Genomic DNA, 25,068 nt, shown 5'->3' on the forward strand with positions numbered 1-25,068 from the left:
ACTGTAATATTAGTGTGAAAACAACAGAAATCATTTACAGTGTTACAAAAATCTTTTTTTTGTACCGATTTTGGTCTTGTTACGAAATATAACTACTAACATCGTCCAGCCGGTGGTTTATTACCAGCCACCAGAATTTTGACTCATTCTGTACTGTGAGGATACTAAACGACAGGTTTTTCAAAGTGGGGCCTATGACGTCAAAGGGTATCAAACACCACCTCCGCAGAAAAAGATCAACGCCTACTTCAACACTGCCTGTTTAGCCCCGCCCACCGATTCGCACATTAAATGAAACTCATTATAATATGCAAATCTGTTATCCAATCATAGCAGTGGGCGTTTACTTCCAAGTCTTCAATGTGGCACGCCCATAAAAACCGAGAGTTTCAGGAGCTAGGCTCAAAACCAGGGTAGAAAATAGCCTATTACTTATTCATTTTGATGTTTTTGAATGTAAAAACCATGCACGCGTCATAAGGTTGACCTCAGACAACAATATATATACATTATATTATATTATAAGCCAGTTCATGACCCCTTTAAACATACTATGGAACCAAGGAAACCAAACCACAGGAGCCACATTTTGAATCAGTGGTTTGCAGTGGTGGAAAGAGTACTGAAAAAACATACTCAAGTAAAAGTACCATTACCTTCTAAAAAATGTAGTGTGAGTAGAGTAAAAAGTACTTGTCCAAAAAAACTACTTGAGTAAGAATAAAAAAGTAGCTAATTTAAAAGTACTCATGAGTAGTGAGTACTGAGCTGTGGATTCTACCCCTTATAGTAAACACTATACACTACAATTAATAAATTAAAAGAACATTGGACATACTGTAATACACATTATATTTTGTTCTTTGTCAGAAAGATTGAATAATATATATCATCCATCTTTTTAAAATGCATCAAAACAGTACACTCATCACCATTTAAATCATATTGTTTGAAACAAACTAAAAACATTTAAAATTAGGTGAAAGGCCACTGAGCCTGAGCATGCACATAAAATATCAATGTTCATAACAAATAATTCAAAAAACCCTTTAGAAACTCATATGATAGATCAGCATCACATACCATGAGATGAGTTAAATAGAGAGATAAAAAAATACCCAATTTCTCTACAAAACGGTACCAGTTTTTCTGTTTTGATAAAGAAATGAGAATCACTAATATCATCAGATTATCTCAACCTAATGTACTGAAAAAAGGTAAGATAGTGAGCTAACACTAATTACACTAATTAAGTCTGGGAGAAGACCCAAGATGACATGGGGGGTCAGACCAGCGAAGGAGATTCAAGTCAGATGGAGAATTCTGCCTTAGGCCTGGGCAGGCTAACCAGTGCTGCAAAGGAAGACTCTCATGTGAGGTGGAGTGACATGGCAGCTACCCCACCCTGGAACCTGGTCCAGGGCTAGATAGAGGAGCAACAACCGCAGGAAACAGGTCCTTGAAAATGCTTCAGTAAAGCCCAAACCTCGCCTGAATCCTCACAAAGGGACGAAAACTGTTGGCATTGTTGGAACTGGTACGGGTGGAGACATCCGAGTCATAAAATCCAAACTGGTGAGTGTATTTGCAACAAAATTCTCACCTGATTTGGACTCTGAGACTTTGACTAACTATATGAAAGATAAACTTGGGCGTAATGTAACCTGCCAAAAGATAGAAGATGTGCAAAGTCGGTTCAGTTCTTTTAAAATAACCGCAGAGTGCAAAGAAGTAGATGAAATGTATAATCCAGAGCTGTGGCCGGAAGGCACTTTCGTGCGGCGATTCTATGAGGCACGCAAACCTAAATCTATAGCTGTGCCAATATCAGTGTTGAACGTGCCTGTAAGGGGATCAGGGGTACCTGATGCCTAGTACTAGCAACAGTGATGGTGCTCAGAGTGGTGTCATACAACTCACGAGGCTTGCGCCTAGGACAGAGTGCTGGAGACAGAGCACATCGGATTGTGGTTGGCCAGCTACTGGAGACCACAGACATTATCTGCCTGCAAGAGACATTTTTAGCCAAACAGGACCTTGATAAACTCAATTCTGTCCACAGTGATTTTCATGGAGCAGGAGAATCCACAACAGATTTAAGCACCAAATTGGTGCGTGGTAGAATACCTGGAGGTGTGGCCATTTTGTGGCGTAAGAAATATGATCCAATGATCAGTATTATCAGATTAGAGGTGGACTGGTGCATTGCAATTAAAGTTGAGCATTCTATGAATGTTTTTATTATTTTAAATGTTTATACCCCATATGACTGCTATAAGAATGAAGATGAATATATGAATAGATTGGCCTTTTTGAACTCTTATATTAGGGAATGTACATATGCAAATATATTTGTGATGGGTGATTTGAATGCAGACATTTCTGATGACTAATCTCTCTTTGGTCAGCACTTGTTACAGTTCTGTCAGGATAGTAAACTGGTTCTTTCCAGTATGAATTTCCTACCTGCTGGTAGTTATACTTACATCAGTGAAGGATCATGGCTGGATCATGTAATCTGTACAGTCGATGCTCATGAAAGTCTGGAAAAAGTTGAAATTCTGTATGAGTTGACTACAACTGATCACTTACCTGTCTCTATGATTATAAATGTTGATAACTTACCTGACTGCAGTAGTTCGACAGAAGATGGCGCCAACATGGTCAAAGTGGATTGGGATAAACTAAATAGAGAGGATGTATTGTACTATTGTGGGAGGTCGGATGCTCTCCTAAGGGAAGTACAGTTACCCATGGGTGCTATTTTATGTTCAAATATTAATTGTGATGATGTCACTCACTGTAATGACCTATATGAAATGTACAATGGTATAGTGAGGGCTACACATGATGCCAGTCGTCCTCTACACACACACCCCAGAAAGGCTACGAATATCAAACCTGGCTGGAATAAGTATGTAGTTGACCACCATGAAGCTGCTAAGACGGCTCATAGGTCTTGGGTTATAGCTGGTAAACCCAGACAGGGGCCAGAGTTAGAACACAAAAAGCTTACCAGGGCTAGATATAAATATGCAGTGCGCTTTGTTGGAAAGCATGAGGAAGCCTTAAGAGCTCACTCTATGGCTGAAAACTTGATTGGCAACAATGTCACTGAGTTTTGGAAGGAGATGAAAGGTACAAATAGGGCCAAGACAATATTGCCTTGCCATATCGAAGGCATGTATCTGGTGCAGAAAATATAGCAGAGCTGTGGAGGCAACACTATGCAACTCTGTTTAATTGCATTAAAAGTGAGCCTGTAAAAGTGAGGATGTAATCCACTTTACTCCCAATGAGGTCTATAATGCTATTGAGCAACTAGCTGATAACAAAGCTAGTGGCAAAGATAACATCACTGCGGAGCATCTCAAGTTAGCCAGCCCCAGAGTGTCAGCCCTTCTATCAATTTGCCTGACAGGGCTGATGACTCATGGTATACTGCCAGACACCATGTTGACCGTCACATTAGTGCCCGTCATTAAGGACAAGGCAGGGAAAATAGGGATTTTGGACAACTATAGACCCATCGCTCTAGCTAGCATTCTTTCAAAGGTGTTAGAAAAGATGCTTCTAGATAGACTGAGTGGGCTCATTTACACCAAGAAAAATCAATTTGGCTTTAAGTCTCAACACAGTACTGATCTGTGTATCTATGCATTGAAAGAAGCTGTTGAATCTCATAGAAGGCAGGGCTCTACAATGTTTATTGGGTTTATTGATGCGTCCAAGACTTTTGACAGAGTAAATCATCATAAGCTTTTTACTAAACTTATGCTTAGGGGTGTGCCGGGATGCATCATACGTATACTGGCTTACTGGTATGCAAAACAAAGCATGCAGGTTAAATGGGGAAATAGCCTATCGTCACCATTCAGTGTAAGCAATGGAGTACGGCAGGGGGGGGCTTCTGTCTCCAGCCAAATAAATATTTGCGTTCCCTGCTTAATGCATGTGCCAAAAAAAACTCATTGTGTTCTCTGACTAACAAATTACCCAGTAGGCCTAGTTATTTTTTTTAGCGTGGGTGTAATTGAAAGAAAATTACTGATGGAAGGGATACAATTACAGATTGAACTATCTTCTGAAAAATATTATGTGATATTATATTGCTACAATGTTGGTCGAACGGTAGCTTAAATCTGATTAAATAATTAATGATGACGTTCTTTGATATTAACACACTTAATGTATTTAATTGGTCTGCTTTAATGTCAACTAATTTTAATCAAATTTTTACAATGGCTTGACTACAAAAAGTCCAAGGTTAAAGGCTAACATTAGCTATCAAAATATTTTCGGGGGAAAAAGGTGAAAAAAACATACATTAATGGGATAGTGCAGACTGGTGCATAGATGTCGCATTAAAGACTTTCGTTCCAATGAACTGCCATAGCCAAGGCGACATCTAGTGTATATATATGCGTACACGTCACACACCAGGATGCGCGCACGCCCTCAGATCATTTGGACGTGGCTGTGTTACAAGAGGTAAAAACGATATAAATACTGTTTGTTTTCTCACACAAACCGCTCGTTTCGTGTCTTAGGCCATCAATGTGTACTTACAATGGGGAATTGTTTAATTTGGACGATGGGGAATTGTTTTAATTTGGACTCTGTGCATGCTCTTTGAGACAGTGACCACAGACCTGCATGAAATGACTGTCAGGCAAAAACGGTTTGACCTAAAAATATCAAAATTGAAACTACTGCAGAAAAAAACCTACATCTTGGATGCCCTTGAGGTAAGCTAAAACATACCAAAATTTAATTTCAAAGTGAACTATCCCTTTAATATAGTCCAAGTGACTACAGTGGCTCAATCTTAAGTTTATCAAGCGACAAGAATACTTTTTGTGCGCAAAAACAAACAAAAATAACGACTTTATTCCACTTTTCATTTCCTGGGCGATATATCGCACAATATTGTTAGGCGCATCTCGTCAGTAAAGCCGGTTCCTTGATTAGTAGTAAATCGCCTTCACCTGCTTTCAGATGGAGCGGCAAAAGCTCCAGTGTTAAATTAACACTCCTGGGAGTGTATATGAGTCCACACTCAAGAGTGTTAAAGTTAATGAGATAATTAAGTGATTAATTTAGTGATGATTGAGCACACACAAAACTGGCTGGGTCCCAGTTAGATAGCCCAGGTCAAACCCATTTGGGCCCCACATGGCTGTGCTGGCTGGGTCGTTGGATCTATCTTTACCGTTATCTGCATACTTGATGTGAATGGGCCTTTAGGCTATAGGTAGGCTGTGGGGTTTGGCAAATTATGTAAATTCTAAGAAATTAAGTGTCTTTTTCCTTTTTTCATTAGGCTATACACGCTTTTGCCACAGTCACAGACAAATAGCCGCGATGGAAAAGCACTCGCTATTTCTCAATCATCTTTAATATTAAGCATTTTATGTACTGATTCCATTTATATTTTGTCTTTTCCCTTCCAAAATATTTGTAGCGGCAAGAAAAAATATTGTTGCCTACATCAGTGTTTCCCATAGGTCCCCTTTTAAAAAATGGACACTTATGGATTCACCAGATATGGCATCTATTATTTTATTTTTATTCAAACCATAATTTAAAGCAGTATAACATAATAACTTAGCAATACAAGCTTCAAACCACCATGGGTTAATTAAATAGGCTACTCACGTTTTTTTTTTTTTTTCAGTAATGTTACTTTTTTGAGTAGTTTAAAAATTGTGTAATTTTACTTTTACTTGAGTACATTTTAAGTGATGTATCGGTACTTTTATTCGCTATTTTCCTTCCGTTTGTGGTCGTTACTCATTACATGCTCGTTTTTAAATTTTATTTTTATCCATCAACGTGATTGGATCAAGTAATCGGTCTCGTGACTGTCATCAAATCAAATTCTGCATAGAAAAGTTTAACCTCTAGCTCTACTTATGACTGCTGTGGGAAGTGCATTCTTCAAGCATCAATCTGGCATCAATTCAATCGAGATATCAGCGTCTTCCTCTAATATGCTAAGGTACATTTCACATTTCTGCTTACTATAATATTTATATAGGCTAGATTTCAACGGGGCCTGACATTTGTGAGGTTGGGGGTATTGCGTACAGTGTTAATTCCCTCAAATGCCGAGTTTATAATGTGGTGAATTCCCGCTCCCATTTACTTCATGATATAACCTAGACGCGCGTCGCGATGTGTGCACTGCCGCGTCTCGCGCTCGTCATGCAGTCAGATTCAGTATGCAGTGCACCTTATGAATGCCGTTAACTTGAACTGCATTTCTGTCAGTGCGTGACTACAGCTCGTTAATAAACAACGTTTTTTTATTCTTTTTTTAATAGATCCATTTCATATAATCCGTCTTCCTTTGGCAAGTGCATTTGCGCCAAAAAAAATTTTCATGTTCAACTTTTGTTTTTATGTGTGTGTGTGTGTGTGGATGCTGCTGATAAAAGGAGTAGTATAAAGCTGCAGACTAGACAGTATATAAACTGGAAACAGCGACCCCATTGGATTCAACGGAGACAAATTAAGTCAATTAGAAGCTCTCACTTCCTGATGGTCGAGCATACTGCGCAGACTCAAACTGAGCTTGACGACGTAGATGTGACGTGAGCAACCCGTCTGTCTTCTAGTAGCAGTGCCAAGAGAAATCTGAATCATTCCCTTCCGAAACTTGCAAAAACGGAGATGTCCATGAGCTAGGAGCAGGAGAAACTTTTGCTAAGTATTCTGATTAATTATTTTGTCACTTTTTGCCTCCACGTCCCCCCGATTGCCCGTGAGCTTCTCCTCCTGTCCATACGGTAATCTCTCTACTGTACGACAGAGAGTCGCATGTTTATGACGCAATCGTTAGCCTATTTTTATGAAAACTGCTTCTACAGGGCCATAACGTAAGCTACAAGGTAATGGAGCCTTTTATACATTTTCGTGTTTCTTTAGAAAAAAATAATGGACAAATGGAGTCTTTAAACGCCTCAGATGTAAAGTTATTCGCTGTCAAAGTGACGCCAAAATGAATGGGAGGCAATGGAATGCTAACAGCAGGTGATGGTTCGCTAATCAATGGCGGCGCCCGTGGAAGCTTCAGTTTTTTATGAAACCCTGCCCCCCTGACTCGGAGCCCAGAGTCCCGCATTCTCAGACCCCTCGTTTTTCGAGACAGCACCTCCTATCAAATTGGATCGGATAAACATGTGAAGAACTTAAGCCGAAACGTGAGTATTGTCAATTTTATTTAGCGAATCATACTCATTTGATTTATTTTTAGCCCTACTCAGAATGCATTGCAGCATGAAGCATGTCACCATTGTTGAGATTCATATGCTGATTCTTGATGTCTGTGTGCAAGTAGAACTTTCAGTAGTCCAACATGTGTAAATGGGGTTTTAAAAATCATTTGATGTTCTGATTAAACTGTGCTGGATCTCTTGCTGTAGAATCACAACAATAAAACAAAATGAATGACAAACTACCCGTACAAACCTTACACAAAATATCAGTGAGTTAAGCCACTATATGACGATGCCTATATTCTTATCATCAATCAGCTTACAGCATCTGATTGCATTTTATCTTGCTGTTCTCTTCATAACAAACAGACACAGCTGCCAGAGAAAAACTAATGTTAAAAAGTCAAGAGCCCGACTAAAGCACACACTGATCGCCACAATGGTTACATCAAATCAAACTATTACTTTCAAATAAGTAATCAACATCTAAACCTCTGTTAATTCTCAATAAGAATTTCTGAAGACGTCTGACAGAAATAAAGTCAGTCTGGTTACTAATAAGTGAAGCTGGTAATGCTGTTTGTGGAGTTGTTTAATCCGATCTTGAGAGATTTAATGTATTTTATCTTCAGTTGATTTCATCCAAGGCAGTGGCTGGAAGTAGGCCTAGTTCTTGTGTTTCTCTTTCCTTCAGTGATTATGCTTGTTAACAGCAGGTGTTCATCAATAATGCACAATCATTATTCAATCACTTAATTATCTCATTACCTCCAACACTGATTCAGTGTTACATTAAACAGCCTGTTCTGTGCACACTAAGCAGTGTTCATTTCATCTGGACAAACCCATGTGGGGCCTACATGGAAACTGAGGACAAAACTGGCTGGGTCCCAGTTAGATAGCCCAGGTCAAACCCATTTGGGCCCCACATTGCTGTGCTGGCTGGGCGATAACGACACAGAGAAAAGATATCGCTTCAGAACGATTGTATCCAGCTAATGAACGATAAAAATTGACAGCCAATCAGAATCCATCCTGCTGTAACGGATAAACACGCTTAGAGTAAAAAGAAAAATAACCTTCATATTTAATGGTATTTCATTATTTGAATATTACATTTTATAGATTAAATTTTCATGAAAACATTTGCAATAGGCTTGTAAAAGGCAATTTATACATGCATTATCATTAGGGGAGAGTGGGGTAAGATGAGCCTTTTTTTTCCTGCCAAAAACAGTTTTTAAAGTAAATGGGTGATTCCACTCCTCTCACGTGCTTCTCCTTTTCACAGTCTGGCAGAAATAATGGGTGGTTCCAAAATATATGGTCACATGACAATAAAAGTATACAGTTGCCGAGATAAATAGGGTGAGCCAACTTACCAAATGGTTCATCCTACCCCACTCTCTCCTATACATGTTTGGGCTGAGTTTTCATTGCATTACACTGTTCTGACCAGCAGGTGCCGCCAGCGCATTGAAACAGTGAATCATGTTTACCACAGAACATTAAAATAATAATAAAAAAAATCCATGTCACGATGACACCTTTAAAATATAATGTTGTCTAGTTATTTGCGATTCAGATTTTTTTTTTTTTTTCAGGCCTAGTAAAAGTTTTTGTTGATTGCAGAAACGAACATCCACAACTAGTACCTCAAGACATGGACCTATAGCAGTTTCAGATTATGGATCCTGAACAGCCCCAAGACTCAACCCAAACACTGATACATTATGTAAAAGTGTGATTAATACTTGAGTTATTCATTTCCAAACATTACATTTCAGTTGTGCACCTTATTCGTCTCTTGAGCGAATGTGTTAGTTAGTTGTTTTGCCACTGTTGCTAACGCCAATTCTTGTGTCCCCATCACTCTTTCAGTATGCAGAGTTAGGTTACTCTCATATAAGGTTTGTAGAAACCATTACTATATATTAAGAAATTAATTTGATGGCATATATTTGTTTCAGATAACTGGCTAAATAACTCAATACTTGTGGTGTGCCTAACATTTCTTTATAATTAAAGTTGAGGCAAGTTCAGTAAAATGTTTCACTTGCTTTGCACCACAAACACTGAACCACAAAGTCTCACCCACAGCAGGATGTGTGAATTAACCAAATGTTTTCACCTTGACCTTGAGTTTCATAGTTATCACCATTTTCTTCACCTCAAAAGAAAAAAAAATGTTGCGGGGGTTTAAAAATAGTTTCTGTATGAAGTATTTCATATATGATCATATTAATATCCTGAGGCCACATATGCAGTTGCTGGTAACTGCCACCATATTGATATATACACATACATATCCGTTAAAAAGTTTAAAAATGCTGTTACTGACATTAAACAAAAATACACCGTTAAAAATGGGTATATACTTGGGTCAGTATATTGTGCTCACTAAGGCGGCATTTATTTGATCAAAAATACAGTAAAATAGTAATGTTGTGAAATATTATTACAATTTTTAAATCTATTTGAATATATTTTAAATAGTAATTTATTTCTATGATAGTAGCTGAATATTTTTAGCATCATTACTCCAGTCTTTAGTGTCACATGATCATTCAGAAATAACTCTAATATGATGATTTGATCCTCATGAAACATTTATTACTATTATTATCAGTGTTGAAACAGTTGTGCTGCTTAATGTTTTTGTGGAAACCGTGATACATTAGAAATGAAAAATTCAAAAGAACTGCATTTATTTGAAATATAGAATTCTTTTCAAACTTTTGATTCATTTAATTATTCTGGCTGAAGAAAAGTATTAATGAACTAATTAAACCCAAACTTTTGAATAGTAGAGAGTGTACAGTTCTTAAATCATGTATAGGAATTTAAATATATAGCAGAAATACACTTTTGTGCTCAATAAAATCTAGAGATAAAAATTCAGAGATAAAGAAAAATGGTTCTTCTGATAGGTGTATAGCCAGAAAATATATTCTCAATACATATATGACCATTTTTATGACAATACATTATACGTACATTAACTCGAGTAACCCAACATGTGAGCTCTGTTATTCAATCAACTAACATGAAAACATTTAGCTTTAACTAACTCACCACTTTAACCAATCAACAATGAACCTATTTTTAGATTCCACCATGAGCCAATGACATCTTTTCATTCAGATGTGGAAGAAAAGAAGGCCTGAGGATCCTGGAAGTCATTTTCATGGGCAGTCAAAATAATTAAAAAAGCCCTTTGATTAATCCATGGAGGCCATCATCTATTTACCATTCCCAGATGCTCCGACACACACACATTTTAGACAACTGTACACACAAAAGACGAGCTGAGCTGTTGTGGAGAGCTTTTGACAAAATGACATGCATAGAAGTCATAAAACAAACAAACACAATATTTACTCATGGATGTTCTCAGGAAAGAGCAGAAGAGATTGTTCTTGAAAAGGAAGGAAACATGAAGGGTTCATCCTGGGCAAACTTCCTCTGAACATGGAGGCACCTGCTGTTGTCAGAACAAACTACAAATTTGTACATTTGACTATCAAGAGTCCAAATATAATATCAGTGATATACAGATCTATTTAATCTACATGCCTAGTGAAAGCAAGAGAAGTCAGTTCATCTTTGCACTGCCGTTAGCTTAGGGCAGCGTGTTAGATTGTCCATTTTCAGTATTAGCTTTCCAAGCATACCTAGCATTTAGCATAGATGCTTGTCTTTCAAGAAGGTTGACAAACGACAGAAATACAATGAAAATATTACAGAAAATTAATGAAAAATGTGTTTAGCTCGATGCCAGATTGCACAAATTCATAGTTGCACAGCTACAGGCTGTTTGGTTATACTGTGTTACAGCTACATGCTAACACTAGCACAGGCTACAAAATTAAACTTAAGAGAGGACTTAATGAAGAATAATACAGTTTTCAAGGTCTGTAGCCCTTTGTTGTTGTGCTAGTAGCAATTGGTGGTTGCATCTAGTTGGAAGTAGCCTTTGTTAAGCTACAAACAAGATGCTAATTGTCCAGATAAAGACACTCTCCTTTTCATCAAAAGTCTGCAGTTTCACCTCCGTCTAGAGGCTCGTAGGGTGGATTTTGTCGCCTTACTCGTGCTTTACGGTTTTCAGACACCTGCTTCCACTTAAACGTGCGAAGTTTTTGCTGTCGCCGTTTTTCACGGTACCAAAGATGTTCACAGTAGTCGTCAGCCGTTAGCCCGCTAACTCCCATTAGATGTAGTTCCTTTAAGCTTCGCGGTGAGGCTGCGTAATTTCCGGCTTGGGTGTTCTGCGCTTTCGACATGTTGTTCTGGGGGATGACGTGTAGTTCGTAGCGGGCTAGCGTGCGGGAGAACGAGTGTTCGTAGGCTACGCAGAGGTACAGGCCAGCGCTAGCAGATGTTAGCTGCTGGATGAGAAGCCCACGTTGCATGTGGATGAGATTTTCTTCACCTGGAAACAACTGAGATACAGAAAGGGGTTTGTGTTAGTGTAGAAGTGAGTTAAGTGTGTATCCACTTATCAGTTTACAGATGTTTACGATGAAATCTTCTCTAATAACAGGATGTGGACGGACCTCTTTGCTGTTCTGGTTGTTGTTTGGCTGAGTTATCCACTTGATTGTGGCTTGTGGTGAACGTGGGACACATTCCAGGAAGGTTGAGTTCGTCTCCACGCCGTATACCATCTTCAGTTCAGGCTGCTCTGAACCTGCAGAGAGGTATGGACACTTTTAAAGGCAGGGTAAGCAATTTTTGAGAGGCTAGCAATAGTGAGCTAGCATTGAAAGCATAAGATCCCTCCCTCCTTTCAGAGCATCTCCAAAGCCACGTCTCCTTCAAAACTCATGAACGCACAAGGCAAAGTCTGCAAAGCATCACAAGACGAGAGACACTAAACTAGTGTGTATGGAAATGTATGGAAATACATATGCTGACAGGCAGGTAGAACATCCTATCATTGCATTCGGACCGAATGCAATAATTGGACAACATTTATTTTGGTCCTGAGACTTCCACAGAAGATATATGTTTTAATTTTTATTTTTTTTTCTATTATTGTTTGCTATTAGGATGTGAAGAGAGTTTCAACCAACATAACAAAAAGTGTTTATGAAAAATTTGTAAGGCCTGATATACTTCCAGTGAAATTAAAGAGTAAACTGGGGTGACATAATTTAGAACAAAATCAGGCCAAATGAAAGTTTGTTTGGCCAAAGCGAACTTTCCCAAACGTTTCGCCTTTTTTTGACGTGGAGATGTAAACATTCCCTGTAATTTTTGTTGCATTTATTTAGTTATTGAGAGGGAAATGTGCAGCATATTCATCTAAACCCCACTCAAATTAAAAAAATCTTCACTGTGAGTATATCAGGGTATTTAGCTTCATAAAAGATTTTTTTTCTTTCTTTGAAACATGTTTTAATAATTTGTCACAGTAACACCAATAACTTGCACGAAGAAAGTAAACAGAATCAGTTTGTATTTCATATTGAACTGGTGCACACATCTTAGCATGTGTTAGTATTCATTATGCACACTAGAGGGAGTAGTGTGCATTCTTTTTTACAGGACTGGGCAATATCATATACACCCTGATGGTGAAGATTCGTGAACACAGTGTGATTTATTACCGTCTCTCATGTCCTGACACTGGCTCCAGGGGTCTCCATACCTCACATCCTGTCTCCGGGCGCGCCTGCGGACCACAAGAGTATATTAGCCGCCTTAGGACCAACCCTCAGATGCATTATTTCAAAGGTTTGCTGGTGGTTTTCAGTATTATTATTTAGGTCAATAATAAATAAGCTTTTGCTTTATTTCAATAGTCCACTTTAGACATTCAACTAACTGTAAATAACTTAGTAACTACATGTCAATTAGTAGAATAAGTTATACCTTTTGTTGCTGGGGAAGTAGTTAGTACAAGAGGAGCCGTCCCAAGCACAGTATGGGTCTCGAGCTAAACAGCAGTCTACACACGCTTTACCATAGAGATCACATCTCTGCACAGGCAGCTGGACGATACCTTCATCACTGCTTACAAACAGCACTTGCTAGAGAAGAAATCAAATAAAAAATGAGGATATGTGGCAGGTTTGAAAGCAGAATCATGAAGCTCATAATGTTGTTAAAGCTAAGTCCTTATAGCATTATTAAGTAACCACCCACCAAACAAACACGTCCACTTACCCTCTTGGTGGAGAGCTCCATGCTCAGTATTGGGGTCGGAGTCTACAGAATGAAAAAAGAGAGGAAGAAAAATGTCAACACACAAAATGAATCAACTCCCGAACAAAGTGGGGGACGACACGCATTGTTGGCGCTGAATAAGAGCAGCTCATCATAACAGGCCCTTGTGAATGTTTTAAAGCTTTCTGCTCCATTGGTTCATTTCTCTTTCATATACAGCAGCAAATGAGCCTTGACTCTTAAAACGACTCTGGCTCTCCAAATGGCTGGTGGGCAATGTCTGCTATCACATGTCTTCTGACAGGTTTGACTGATACTTGACATACTAGCTATTCATAATGTACATACCAATTCTTTGTGTTTTGGTCAAAAACAAATGAGATTTGAGGGATGCAGTGGTATTCAATGAATAATTTAAATTGTAAATTCCTCACACAAAGTTATTGTCTGACTATAGAAGACGTAACATATAGCACATGAGTGGCATGGACTACATATATTTTTAAGAAATGATAACTCTAAGCTAACTGCTATTAGAAATCCATTATTATCTACTACAGAAATTCTACAGGAATCTCATATTTAACCAGTTGACTTCTGATTGCTTACACTCCCTCCATCCACAGAGCAAAACTGACACAATCCTCATTGTCTAACGTTTTAGATAAATCAGTATATCAGTATCAATACAAATCAATATTTCTGGGTTGACGTTGCCTCTCCTGTCCCTGGGTTTGGTCACTTAAGTAGACAGCCATGGGAAATCTTAGAGCAATCTGTTTTTCTTCTTTAGGAGTTATTTTTGTTTGGGAAGTGCTTGACATGAAAACAACAACCAATAAGAGCCCAAGGTCAGGGGTCATGAGGGAGTCCAGCAGATGGCATGACAAACCAGCAGAAGAGAGAGAGAGAGAGAGAGAGAGAGAGAGAGAGAGAGAGAGAGAGAGAGAGAGAGAGAGAGAGAGAGAGAGAGAGAGAGAGAGAGAGAGATCTTTAGATCTTATTCAATTACCTTGAAGACATTCAATTCCTCTAGAATGAGTTCTTCAGTTTCCCAGTTCTCTTTAGGTACAGAGACCACCTTTATTACTTTGCCATCATCTGGAGATACAGAAGATTAACTGTGTGAGATTTCACAGACAGACAGACAGACAGATAGATAGATAGATAGATAGATAGATAGATAGATAGATAGATAGATAGATAGATAGATAGATAGATAGATAGATAGATACTAGATATTCACATTAACCTTAACCTTTAAATATATCCCATAATGCACCCTTCCTTAGTTACCATGGTAAGTGAGCACTGGCTTTCGGCGTGTGTATTTATCCAGCCCCCTGAGGGCTGGCAGCTGTGGCACTGTTCTAGTCCTGCACAGTGTAAAATTGCAAGTCTGCTCTCTGTACACACAGGTTAAGCAAATTTGTCCTGAACAGAGTATCTATTTGTCCTACATGATTCACTTAGATGTGGCAGAGTTCAATCACACACCCATCAGTCCAGGAGGACAAATGTTAGACAGGCAAAGAAACATTGGCACTGTGGAATGTTGGGATGATCCCAGGCAACAAGACCACTGACCAGCATGGGAACATCTTTGATAGCGTTTACCGGATCTGGTTGCCTATCTAGGAGATTTACACATTTGTAGTGCAATTTAGGTCTAACACTGTATCTACAACTGACGCAAATGGCGCGATGTGACAATAGACAAAAGAACCAATTATAAGAAGGGATGTTGGAACACCAGGGCTAGTTGTCACACTTTTTACTAGTATAAACAATTCAGCTCTTTGAACATGTTAACCACTCTCCAACATACCTGTGCCAAGGTGTAAGACATCATATTGGCCATCCTCTGCATCAACCCTGTCAACCACAAGCTTCTTTAGCTTGTAGGGTGCGTTGATCCGAGTGAAGACGGGATGCTTGTGTATGGGCACCACTGGCTCCCACATCAGCTGATGGGCCCTCATGAAGCTCACAACATCGTCTGGGAAATCCCGGGTGGACTTGTGCAATGGGTCGTAGGTCTCGCTCGGACACTGAAGGGACATAGGACACATAGTTAAGCGGAACCCTGTGGAGAATTTGGCATAACAGTCACAGACTAAGGTAAAAATAGTCAAAAACATTTGTGCAGATGTGGGTTTTGGCCACTGTTTAAGATCATAGTGCAGCAAGCATCATAATTCATATTTTTCCATATTGAGAAATTCAGTTTTAAAGGAATCTTCTGTTGTCAGTCAGTTTACCCACTGCGAGTCCATCTAAAACCCCAAAGTGGTGTATGTGTATGTGTGTGGTGTGGTTTCAACATGATCTTAACTGCACCTTCTAGTCATTAAACCCCATAATTTGAAAGGGTTAATCTGTCTACTCAAGAGTTCAGCTCAACTCATGGGTTGTGACTTTGACAATTAATGGAGCAGATTTCACAGCCCTGATAATTGACTTCCTTCTGGAGACCTAACCACTAAAAGTCCACACTCCAGCCACTTCACAAACTGCCCAGACACGTGACCCCTAGAGTGCTTGACGACACTTTTACGGTCCCCTTGAGCCAGTGCAGTTAGTGCAAGGAGTGACTGGCCGCATGGTTTCCAAGCTGCTCCAACACTTCTGCAATCCAGAACTAACCATAGATCTCAAATATTGCGTGCACTTGTGATAGCAGCATCAAGGTAACAGTTAGACTCTACCCAAAGTCGTTCAAGTTGTCAACATGAAAGCAAAAAGAAGCATCCCTCCAAATGAAATATCATCTTCTCTACCCTGCCAAACATAATTCCTCCCTGTTGAGAACTCACCGTCCCTGGTCGTGGATAAGGGATCCTCCCCTTGTACTCCATCCAGCGATAATCAGGCCCCTCCTTATGAGCAAAAGGCCCGTTGAAGGCGGCTCGGATGGAGGCCATGGTATAGACGCAAACGGCTGAACCTCTGAAGACGGAGCTTTTGAAAAGGAAACATGTATTAGTCAAATGCCAGGTTAGAATAACAGAGTTCTTCAAGTTTGGTGACCTTTCACCCCCCATCATGGCCTCAAGCTATCCATTCCTCGGGTGGGAGCACCGAGACGGATTGTTCTAGATGGATCGGGCGGGACGGAGACCATCCTGTGACCAGACTGTTGATTTTAGGGGCGTTTTGATACTGATGTCAGTTCACAAGATAAACTGAGATAATCAGATTTAGGTTGTTGGAACGAACAAGGGAGGTCTGAGAACCTGAAGGGTTTGTTAAATGAGAATGAGTGTGACGGATTGGCTGATTTGGATGGAGCCAATTCAGAAATTGAGGTAAACAAATATAACATTGACAGGAATGTCGTTCTAAAAAGTTAAGAGGATTATGGGGTGGTGATCCAATGAATGACAGATTTTCCAAGTAATGAACCTACCTGGAAGTGGAGAAGACACCATAGATTACTGGATTCTGTGGATCTTTGGTCTCCAAAAGAAATATGTCCTCTAAAAATAAAAATAAAAATGGGCAGAAAGTATAACTAGGGTGAAATTTTAAGTTCATGTTGACTATAACAGATGGGTGATTCGAGTGTGTAAATATACCCAGCTCGTCAAAGTGTGTGTCCATGCCTCCAGGTCCTGATACTGAGCACACCAGCCTGGCCTTCAGGAAGGTGCTCCAGCGATTAATCAAGCTTCGTTTTCCTCCTATGTCATTCTTATGAACACCAAGAGCTTGATTTTAATACACTATACAACTTTTATAACACTAGGAATCATACACTTGATGACATCATAAATGGTTACAGAGGAAAAACTGGGCGTAATACACTAAATGACTAAGGATCACACACTACCAGGAATTTAAGCCTTTCCGAACACACCAAACTCACACAGAAACATCATGTGCCTCATTATAGGAGATGCATGACAAATGAAACACAATATGTTCTAAAATCGACTCAAAATATCAAACATGTTGGATGGAATCATAATCTGAAGCTAAAAACATTCGATTCCAGCCTGTGCCCAACATACACTACACGATTTTCTTTGAAAAATCATCAAAATCAGACTTTTGGCAACTATCCAAACCATCCTAAAATTGGTGCAAAAATCATGTAGTGTATTCAAGCCTTAAGCAATGACATTATCTCAAAAGAAAATATCTAATATATTACATTGTCATACATTACAAACAAATACAGCGTAAAAAATCAGAAATATTTAAAGCACTTCAAGAATGCTCTGATAAGATAACCCTGAACTGAAAACCTAGTTTGCTAGATTTGTTGCTAGATTGGTGTTTAATTACTCTCAAACAAACACCTCATTCTTCCATTATTAGATACATCACTGTGCAACAGATGATACCGAGGCCTACACGTCCATTCATTAATGCCTACAAAAGACTCATTGATTCTGCATACCAAACAAAGGTCTTTTGGATCTATTTCATGTTTTTATTGGCTCATTACGGCGCTGGACTTGGCACTCACCTTGCAGACACGGGCCACCCGACTGTAGACACGCTTGTCGAGCTGGTTGGACTCTACGGAGGTCTCTTTAAAGAAGAAGTAGACTTTTTCATCATCCAAGCTGTGAGTGTCAGGGATGGAATATGATCCCACAAACTCTGGCTCTGTGAAAAGAATTTGGCATCAGAGTGAGGGTGGAGGAAGTCACACAAGTTAATTAGGCAGCACCAGCTCCCCAAAACAGTGAATTGCAAACTTTTCAGAACATACTCCTTCTTATTCACTGCCAAACATTTCTATACCAGTATTATTTCTTGTATTTCAGAAGAAATCACTAAACAACCTTAAAACCTGACACTTTTTTTGAGATACTAAGACTTGCTACAGTATATATTACAGTATAAGCAGTGTTGGGCTAACTTGAGTTACGTAATCGGATTACTTTTTTCAAGTAACTAGTAAAGTATCGGATTATCGTATTACATTACTTTTTTAAATAAAAAATGCACCCTACTTTGTTTTCCCACTTATTGACTGATAGCTCTCCTGTCCCCATGTTAAGAGGTTTAGTATCCTCAAAATGAATAAAAACAGTGAAATGCAAGCTCAGAATATTACGCAAACATGCAAAACATGTTCAATAACACAAATTAATGTATTTAAACTCACTTTATTAACTAATGTCTTTGCTAGTGACTTTTGATAATCCAATTCAACTATACAAGCAAAAATGACTTTAGATGAACATCACATTTATGCTAAACTTTTATTTTTAATGCTGAAGAAAGAGTGTTAAACTTTCTCCTCCTGTGTCCTCTTCTTCTGTGATCCAGAATGGCAGCACAGCTGGAAGGTTTGAGCAGCGCCCTCTACTGTACAGGTGTGAATGTGCATTTCCTTCAGCCTGAGGCTTATCATTTCACTTTTGGCATAAAATGGGCTTTACAGTTACCGAAAATAGTTTTTGTTATTAAAAAAACAAACAAGCAGACCAGCCCAGGTGAGAAAAAGTAACGCAAAAGTAACATAACACATTACTTTACAAAAAAAAAGTAACTAAGTAATGCAATACTGTAATGCATTACTTTTAAAAGTTTCCCCAACACTGAAAATAAGAGTTATTTGCAAAAAACACTGATCAGTCACATGACATACCACAAACGATTGGCTTAAAAAAACTCTTCTCTTGTTAGCTGTTTATACATTTCTTTTAGATAATCAAAATAGCATTTTCAGTTATCCTTTTGTAGGAGTGGTATCTAAGCTAGCAGTCTATTCGAATGCTACTCAGACTAATATTAGCTGAATGCTAAGCTAAGACGCTAATTAATAACAGTATGCTAAAGCTAATCAGTTAAATATACAGTACACCAATCTAACAGTCTAATTTGATGGCAGTATCCAAAAAGTTAGATAACTGTTAGCTAACTAAAGAAATTAGTAATTCAAATGTGTAGTGCATGTAGTTCATATGTTTTTTGTAGATTTTGTATGAAAAAATAAACATGGCAGCATCCAGGTTAGGTACTTCTGGGCTGCATTTGGCAGCTGAGGAACTACCATTGAGATTAATGGAAATCCAAAACAATGCTGTCTCCAGGTATATTAGACCCTTATGCATGCTTGTTAGCTTTCACAAAATATTGTTTATAATTGTGATATGAACAACATTTTCATTGTTGTTTATTTTGTCAACGAAATATAAACTAGATCACTTTCTCTACCATCCCAGTTTGGGAACCAAGTTCATGCAGTTTGCATACACAATAAAAAACAATGAATGTTTTATTTCACTTCTCACCATTTAGCCAGTGGTCCTGGTAAGCTTCAGTGCGGATATAGTGTTGATTGCTGCTATGCACAGATGTGCGAAAAATGGCGGCATTCGTTCCCATGAAGTCTACGGACGTCCCAGCGTACAGGTCCCCATCTAAGGTGAGTATATACACAAAATCACATTAGACTTAGAATGACAAATGATTTTCTATGATACATAGCTCATTTTTAATGATTCTACCCTCTGACTCCAGATCCTTAGTCAAAATACTCTGTTTTACAGCAGCTTGTGTGAAAAGGAAATTTCGATTATTCCAGAGGCATCATTAAATGGTCAAAAAGGTCTCCAGTTGCAGTAATAGCCTTTAATTAGGGAGCATATGGTTTATGCATTATGACCATCTGGGTCATAAAAAATCTAAATATATTATACATTTTTGCAGCTGGGTTTCTTTTCCTGACCACACTGTAACAGCAACTGGGCAATTTTTTTTTTACTTTTTTTTTTAGTTGAATTACTGCCTATTACCATAAGTGTCCATTGGAGACAAATATGGGTGACAAATCTGTTTACTGGGGAACTTCCAAACTGCCCCGTGCAAACTAACATCTGGTCCAGCTATACAGATTAATTCATCAGTGACTCACATGGGAGTACGTCTAACAAATGCAGAGTTTTGTGCATTTTTCCTTTTACCCCCTGCAAAGGGCTGATGGGTTGTTTTTGAGGACAATGTGTTTAGGGTGTAGGGTCAGGAAACTCACCTGTCAGATGGGCGGTAAATGTCTCATGCGGACTGAAGGGACATTTTCCTCTCCCGGATTCTCCAACATGGCTGAGAAGCCGGAAAGTTGGTTTCTAGGACACAGAGACAAGACTGTCACTTTGTTTGCACCATTACCCTCAGTATTAGTTCAGCTATGATGGTCAATAAACCTCTGTTGGGTCCAATTCACCCTGTCAGTGCTCATATGTACAAGATAACAAGCTTAAAATGTGTTAACTGCATTTCACACTGGTTAAAGATTGACTGCTCACCTCAAGATTGTGTCCCAGGTCAATGTAGGTGCATTGTGGGTGGAACGCGCCGGTTCCACATACGTAGACATGAGTTTTATTGAAGGGCTGTAGGAGTCTCACGTAATTGGCACAGTCCATCTGAGAGATACATGTGGTATGTGATTAAAAGCCTGATTTTAAAGAGTATTTGTAAGGATAGGTGGATGTGAAGCAGTTTAAATCACACAGTAATGCACCTACTGATTTTTTGCCTGTTATTGCAGGGGGGAATAATGTTAAAACTTCAGACTTGCCCTCCCTTAAGACTTTTCAACTTGAAATATTCCCCCCATAGAGCTATAAATATGATTTTTTTTTTCAGCTTTTATTCTTATCTCAGTCTGTGAGATCACTTTATTAAAAAGGCATCTATGGGTACTTGAAAGCTTTTTTCTCCATTTGTGCCCTTTTAAAGTTGTAGCGTCTTACCGATAGATTCTTTCCTGCATATTTGCAGCGTTCGATGTGTTCCTGTCCAGCTGGCCAGTGAATCTATAAATAAAAGAGATAAAAGAGAGTTTCCCCAAGGAATTCTTTAACGATAAAAGAGAGTTTTTCCAAAGAACAGAAAATAATGCATAAAGAAACAACACATTATAGTTGTAAGTTAGGGCTGTTTGTAAAGCAGAGAAAGCTATGTGCTTAAACACTCAACAATATATTAATATACTGTATATATATATGTACTATACATTTTTTAATAATACTATAAGTTTGAATAATGGTTTAATATTTAATATTTAATATATTATTAAATCTGGGGCCCAGTAATAATTATTACTAAAATGTCATACACCCATTTTTTAATTGAATACTTTAAAAAAAAATTGTGCATCACATTAATGTTCTTGTAAAAAATGTGAGCAACAAGTATTGAGTTGATTAACTCTCCTTGGCGCAATACCATCATCGCTCAACAATCTACATGCCTCTCAAACTGTAATCATTTCCATGTGGAAATAATGTGCAGGTATTGACCTAATCATTAGCCGGCAATCAGCACACTGTACATAATGATATAATTGGAAGATCGAGAACCTGCCGTGCTTTAGTTCTTATGAAGATCACGTATGAATGACTGTGCCATGACCTTATATTTAACCTCACAATTTCTTACAGGCATCTTTTGGTATTTCACTATTATAAAAGACAGAATAAATTAATATTGAACCAAATGTAATTTTTATTTAGATGTGATTATGTGTAGTGGAGAATTTAGGCCTAAAGTATGTAAATGCAGATATGAATGCCATTGCAAGCACTTTACTTAGCGTACAAACCTCCCTACTCAAGGGGGCGATAGAGATACCATCAAATATCTGCGTTATTAAACTGGACATGCTAGTTGACCTGAAAACTGTTGACGCTACGCTAATGCATATCTACTAGAGCCTGCATCAGTGTTAGTTTTTTATGTATAAAGAACATTTATTTGTGGTTATGTGAACGTTAGAGGAACATTCCATTCTATCATTTTCAAAACGTCATGAGAACGTTATATTTGAATGTTCTCTCAACGTTCAAAACACGGTTAACAACGTTTTCTTCTCAACATTACAAGATATAATAATGTTACAAGAAGATTCCATTAACATTATTTGAAGAATTTTTGTCCTAACATTTATATAACCTAATAAAATAATTCCATATTAGCTTGGAATATACTAATGTAACAAACATACAGTTATAACAGTTAAGCATTATAGCCTTGCTTTGTGATTTGCAGTGTTGCTAGCAAATCAAGTCAATTTTTCGCTGTAAACATGATTGTTGGTTTAACTTAAAAAGTAAGTAACTGGTCAAAAAAATTGAGTTAATACAACGAAGGAGATTGGTTTAGTCAACAAAACTCAAAATATTATGTTATCTGAATGCCATAAATTATCTAAGTTGATTTGACAAAAGAAAAAATGTTTTTTTTTATAGTTTATTTGTATATTTATTCACAATACAGTACATTGTTTCAAAGCAGCTTTTCAGAAAATCTTGATGTTAATGCTTAGAATATCATATATCTGTATGCCTTATAGTCACATTTATCACATTTAGTGTGATAATATACTTTACATTTTGTGATGATATAAACAATCAAGTAGTTGTAATTTTCTATATAGTATATATTGCTTTATGTAAATATATTGTATGTATATCCAAATTCATATATAGAGCAGTGCGATAAAATAGTTTACATTTAGTTGAGTTTACCATTGTAAATATACAGTAAATGCATTTTCATACACTTTTACTGAGGGACTAGTCATTTTCTGTGCATGAGGTGGAGCAGTTTTTAGACGGAGTCCTGTAACTTCATAAGATTCATGTGAACAGTAATGCATTGTAATCACGCTCTGTTTTCACTTTCGTGACCCTTATCCTCTTGGCCTATAAAAGACATCATGCGCTGTCAGATTGAGGTATTTGCGTGCGCTGACCTTGCGTGTCGGTTGTGTGAGGCTGTCAGAGTTCAGCATGTAGATGTGGTCTCGGCCTCCGACCAGCAGCCATCCGCGGTCCTCATCCAGCAATAAGGCCTGGTACGCACCCGCCTCGCCACCGTCCCAGAACACCGCAGAGCCGTTCCTCGACCTCAGTTCTGACAGACAACAAAAAAAAGTTTGTTTAGTTGGTCTGAACTCCCACATGTTCTGGTACCTCGTGACTTTAACTAGAATATCGAAAGCTACACACTTAAAAATAATGATCTAAAAGGGTTTTTCACAGCGATACCATAGAAGAACCATTTTTGGTTCCTCAAAGAACCTTTCAGTGAACAGTTCTTAAAAGAACAATTTTTCCTTAATGTGAAGAACTTTCAAAATTTAAGAACCTTTTTCCACTTTAAAGAACCTTCTGTGGAATGGAAATATTCCATGTTTAAGTTTTTCATGGAACCATCAATGCCAATAAAGAACCTTTATTTTGTAAATCAGTGTATGACTCATTTTAGAAGGATTGTGTTGCAGTTTGAAACTTGTTAGATTGACATCATTGTGAAGTGGTTCTGATCTTTGATAGATATGTCAAATAAATATGCCAATCATATGCAGAAATGGTTTCTGGCATGCTCACATTTCAGGTTACAAGTATCAATATTCCCCTACAGTGACATTCACACATAATTATACATGATGCATTCTCAAACAGACACATTCAGACACGTCCACATCTCTGCAAACCCCCCCTCGCTGGTGCTTAAGCAAGGAAAAACAACCCTTCCAATTAAAGCCAATTAACCCTGAACACGTTCCTTGACAGCTGCACTCCTGCTACCCACAATTCCAGTGGGACGAGGGGCCTTACACATGTGGCATAAGTGTGCATAATTACACGTCGACAAGCAGCTTGAGTTAGCAGAACGTCCAGCTTTTGGAGGTGCCGGGCATTAGAGGAGGATTGTGGTAATAAACATTGACAGGTGTTTTCTTAGCCGCACACCCTGCCGATGAAAGGGAGTTGAGATGTTGCACAGGAAATAGCTCAAGGTCTAGAGACTGCATTCTTTACTTGGTCCAGTTACACCAAGGTGAAGGTTAAATGGTGCATCTGGATGTTGTTTTCCTGTTTTTTCTTTTCTTTTCTGAGATAAATAGGCCCTATTATGCCCTTTCACAAAGTATTGGTTTTGTTTTTAGGCTATACTAGAATAGGTTTTCATGCTTCAATGTTCAAAAACATAATATTTTTCACATATTTGACATTGTTGCGGCACCTCTCTTCCCAGTCTGTCAGTAACGCTCTGGGTTAAATTGGACGTAGAGACTATTGGTAGCAATGGTTCTACAATACTTAGGCCTATGATGCATTTGGGGAACTCTGCTCTGTTTAGTTGCTGTCTCGATAAAGCCCCTCCTTCTGAAAAGCACAGTGTGCTCTGATTGGTTGGCTGAACCAGTGTGCTGTGATTGGTCAAGCGCTTCAGGTGTGTTTTGGTAATGCCAAGCGCCTTAGCATAACCGCGAGTTTAAGCACACTACTAACTAACTCAACCAGGCCTTGCACCTATTTTTGCGTATGAGTTGGGCGGGAATTATTTAAATGAGAAATATTGTGACATGTTTGTTCTCGGAAGAAAACTCAAGACTTCAATCGAGGCGTTTCAAGGAGTTCAGAAACAGTGCGCACTGATATAGAGAAAAACTTTGTGTTTTGTAACTTTGAAGACCTTTTTCATGCTATAACAGGAATATTACACACTAAAGAAAGTTGAACATGTTAAAAAGCATCATAGATCCACTTTAAATAGTGTGATATAAACTTTATATTTTAAATCTATCTCCAGCAAAATTTGTAGGCACCTTCATTGACACATAAAGCAAGTAGAAAATGGATTAATAAATAAAATTCGTAACCACTCTTTTAATGCCAAGTCAATTCCAAATGCAATA

General features: G+C 38.3%; 1 protein-coding gene across 4 annotated transcripts in view; it reads right to left on the bottom strand.

The window, feature by feature from the left end:
- Positions 1–10,179: 10,179 nt before the first annotated feature.
- The window catches only part of LOC308701384 (semaphorin-3D), a 53,687-nt gene continuing 38,798 nt past the window's right edge, over positions 10,180–25,068 (bottom strand). For all 4 annotated transcript variants that reach the window (XM_081383642.1, XM_081383643.1, XM_081383644.1 and 1 more), the window contains 16 exons: positions 23,116–23,276; positions 21,113–21,175; positions 20,663–20,782; positions 20,389–20,482; positions 19,649–19,777; positions 17,869–18,011; positions 16,973–17,087; positions 16,804–16,873; positions 16,211–16,355; positions 15,223–15,445; positions 14,407–14,495; positions 13,395–13,436; positions 13,101–13,258; positions 12,836–12,900; positions 11,780–11,913; positions 10,180–11,665 (listed from right to left, as the gene is read on the bottom strand). In XM_081383642.1, coding sequence (XP_081239768.1) covers positions 11,252–11,665; positions 11,780–11,913; positions 12,836–12,900; positions 13,101–13,258; positions 13,395–13,436; positions 14,407–14,495; positions 15,223–15,445; positions 16,211–16,355; positions 16,804–16,873; positions 16,973–17,087; positions 17,869–18,011; positions 19,649–19,777; positions 20,389–20,482; positions 20,663–20,782; positions 21,113–21,175; positions 23,116–23,276 — 2,165 coding nt within the window. In that variant the 3' untranslated portion in view covers positions 10,180–11,251. The remainder of the gene's footprint in view (positions 11,666–11,779; positions 11,914–12,835; positions 12,901–13,100; positions 13,259–13,394; positions 13,437–14,406; positions 14,496–15,222; positions 15,446–16,210; positions 16,356–16,803; positions 16,874–16,972; positions 17,088–17,868; positions 18,012–19,648; positions 19,778–20,388; positions 20,483–20,662; positions 20,783–21,112; positions 21,176–23,115; positions 23,277–25,068) is intronic.

This window comes from Scardinius erythrophthalmus, assembly GCF_964197995.2.
Source record: "Scardinius erythrophthalmus genome assembly, chromosome: 14".
Classification (NCBI taxonomy): Eukaryota; Metazoa; Chordata; class Actinopteri; order Cypriniformes; family Leuciscidae; genus Scardinius; species Scardinius erythrophthalmus.